Below are 2,875 nucleotides of genomic sequence, written 5' to 3'. Positions count from 1 at the left end.
AAAAAACCCATAAAATTGTGTTTATAAAATGTAACTAATGTTTGCTTTATAACCGAATTGTTTGCGTTTCTTTGGTGACTGATACCTCCTGAGCATCTCATGACCATCTTATGTCAACGATCATGCAGTAGCGCATTTAGATGTTAAATTAGTGTCAAGTGTCACCGAAAATTAACATATCTGCCCTATAACTAGGGTCGATTTCCAGGGGAAACGGCAGAAAGCCAGGCGGCTCCCTGCGAGACGTTACGACATGGATCCCAGCGAGCGCAGGTTCTACCACTCGCACCCCGTGGATTCCAGAAAACTTTTAGACCATTACTGTTCGCCCACCGCGGGCGAGGCGATGCTGGAAGCCACGATAAAATTTCCCATTCAACAGGTTCACAAGGCGCTGTCGGCAGGTACGAGTTCAGAAAACCGTCATTTTCACGTGAAATGTGGCTATTTAATGAATTTTATTTCTTCTTGTAGGCGAAACACTCCCCATAGATAATTGAATAGATTGTAAGCTCACAAGATCAGGGCCCCCTTCTCCTTTTGTACCAGTTTGTTACTGTGTGGGATTTTAAATGATTTTACTGAATCTGTTGTAACAGCGCCACGGAGTCTGATGGCGCCACATAACTAAATATAATATATAAATAATGAATCTATTACACAGATTTAATACAGCATTTTGTTGTATATGGAAAAAGGTATTACTTTTCCCTGAAAGTTAATACTTGGTCTTGGTGGTATATAAGTGGGATAGCCTCCCAGCAGAAATGGTAGAGACTACTACTGCTTCAGCTAAAGCAGCCTACTGGGGAGGAATAATCATACAGTACCTTATATTGCTCATTCTAATCTGTAGACCCCATGACATAGATTTATTTCTGTAGAATTTGGGAATTTAACTCATTTCTCCTATTTTTTTTTTTTAAGGTAATATTAAAGGGGACACCTTTATTGACATCAGCATTGGCGGTTTTATTTATCCTCTCTTGGCTGCCTGTGAGTTTTTCAAAGACATCATTCTTTTAAAATTCAACGACGAATGCATTGCGGAGACGGAGAAATGGCTGAACACGCACACGGAGGCCTTCGACTGGTCTCACGCGTCCAAGTATTTCACGGAGCTGGAAGGCAAGGGGTTAAGTATCACGAGGACCAGTCACTATTTAAAAGGGAAAAAAGGCCAACGTGGAAACTATCTTTAGCCATATTAACCCCTTCACGACAAAGCCTGTGCCTGAACGGGCTGACAATGCATTATCATTAATGGGTTAAAAAATAATGAATAGATAAGGGAAGAGACTATCTAGTAAAATGAATTTCTATGTCGCAATAAACAAAAAGTAAAAAAACAAAACAAAAAAAAAACTAGATTCTTTATATGCTTTGTAACATAATTTTGTTTATTTTTAATTAATTATAATAATAATTTTGTGAATTACAACTCCCATCACCCTTAGCCAGAATGATGAGAAGGGTAATTGAAATCGCAGCCCTACAGGTGCAGAAGTGATGGATTTTTTAATTTCCTTAATTTCATAAAAAAAAAACAAAAAAAACTTGATTTATGTGGAATCCACAAATAACGTTCTGCGTTCGCGTTTTCTAGACACGGGTGGCAGGAGAAAGAAGAAAGATTAAAAAGTAAAATCCGACGCGTGGTGAAATGCGACCTGGCGAAAGAAAACCTCACGGAGCCCGAGGTTCTGCCGAGAGCCGACTGCTTGCTGATCTTCGGGATTCTGGAAACGACCAGCGAGGATCGCGAGAGCTTCCGCCGGAACCTGAAGAAGTTCGCGTCGTTATTAAAGCCAGGGGGGCGCCTGTTATTATTTGTAACGCTGAATGCTACAAAGTATCGAGCCGGCGAGCGCGACCTCCATTACTTCACGTGCGATGAGGCTCTGCTCACGGCGAGTCTCGGGGAAGAGGGCTTTGCGGTTGAAAGTTGCGAAGTCTTCCAAAAGAAGGAGCACACGGACCTCGTCGATTATTCGGGGATCGCGTTTATCTCAGCGCAGAAAGATTCTGAGGTAACGAAGTAACTTCTCTTAAGTCTTAGGGTCTCACCCCCCCAAAGAGATATTTAACTCCTTTCCTTCTATCACCTCAATGCTAAAAATAGCGCAAATCGGCCCCATTCAGCCCAGCCAGTCCCGCCGTAAAGACTCAAACCTTAATCAGTCGTTGGTCTCGTCTTAGATTCAGGAGCCGTATGTCTATCCCATGCATGTTTAATACCCTCGCTGTATTACCCTCTACCACTTCTGCTGGGAGGCTGTTCCCTCCCATGCATGCTTAAAGTCTCTCGGATGTATAGGAGGAACCCTCCAGAGCCTCCCGGTAAAGCGGTAGATAATTTAACACAAAATCAGTTAACGCTTTAATATCATTTCTATAAAACAAAGGAAATTCTACTTTGATTTTTTGTGATTGCGGGGAGAAGGCGTGTTGGGACCCCCGCAGTGTCCGACCGTCCCCCGTCTGTATTATTTATGCTTTGCTATCCCCTCGATGTTGAGATATTCTACACGATGTAACAGTTGGATCAAAGTGTGTTTTGGCAAAAATTGGCTGATAATAAACGTTTAATTGCGTGCAGCGATCGCTGAGTCCATTCAAAGCCCTGTTTGATGTCGGTTTCCCAGCGGCCTCCCTGGTATAAGAATTTGTCACAAAATAAGTGATATATAAATAAGTGATATAAATAAGTGATATATATTGTGTGTGGACCAGGATGATGACTCCTTCCTCATTACTGTTAAAATAAGAGAAAAAAATAGCACCTAAGTTTGCTGTAGGGGCAGATACCTCCACCATTCCCCATCCCCACAAGAACTCCGGAGAGATAAAGGGCCATTGGAACCCAGGAGTGATG

General features: G+C 42.2%; 1 protein-coding gene across 1 annotated transcript; it reads left to right on the top strand.

The window, feature by feature from the left end:
* The first annotated feature begins 248 nt into the window (after nucleotides 1–248).
* On the top strand, nucleotides 249–2,067 carry LOC128470226 (indolethylamine N-methyltransferase-like). The gene is made up of 3 exons (XM_053452081.1): nucleotides 249–404; nucleotides 928–1,135; nucleotides 1,607–2,067. Exons 1-3 carry the CDS (start codon nucleotides 254–256, stop codon nucleotides 2,040–2,042), a joined length of 795 nt encoding a protein of 264 aa, XP_053308056.1. The 5' UTR covers nucleotides 249–253; the 3' UTR covers nucleotides 2,043–2,067.
* The last annotated feature ends 808 nt before the right edge of the window (nucleotides 2,068–2,875 follow it).

This window comes from Spea bombifrons, chromosome 12 (genome assembly GCF_027358695.1).
Source record: "Spea bombifrons isolate aSpeBom1 chromosome 12, aSpeBom1.2.pri, whole genome shotgun sequence".
In the NCBI taxonomy this organism is placed as follows: domain Eukaryota; kingdom Metazoa; phylum Chordata; class Amphibia; order Anura; family Pelobatidae; genus Spea; species Spea bombifrons.
Note: the sequence above shows the minus strand (reverse complement) of the source record. Positions and strands in the feature narration are given on the sequence as shown.

Bases quoted from the DNA above. Each gene is read 5' to 3' on its own strand.
- LOC128470226 (XM_053452081.1), top strand. From the start codon at position 254: ATGGATCCCAGCGAGCGCAGGTTCTACCACTCGCACCCCGTGGATTCC. The intron at 405-927 runs GTACGAGTTCAG...TTTTTTTTTAAG, and splicing joins TCACAAGGCGCTGTCGGCAG to GTAATATTAAAGGGGACACC. The intron at 1,136-1,606 runs GTTAAGTATCAC...CGCGTTTTCTAG, and splicing joins ACGGAGCTGGAAGGCAAGGG to ACACGGGTGGCAGGAGAAAG.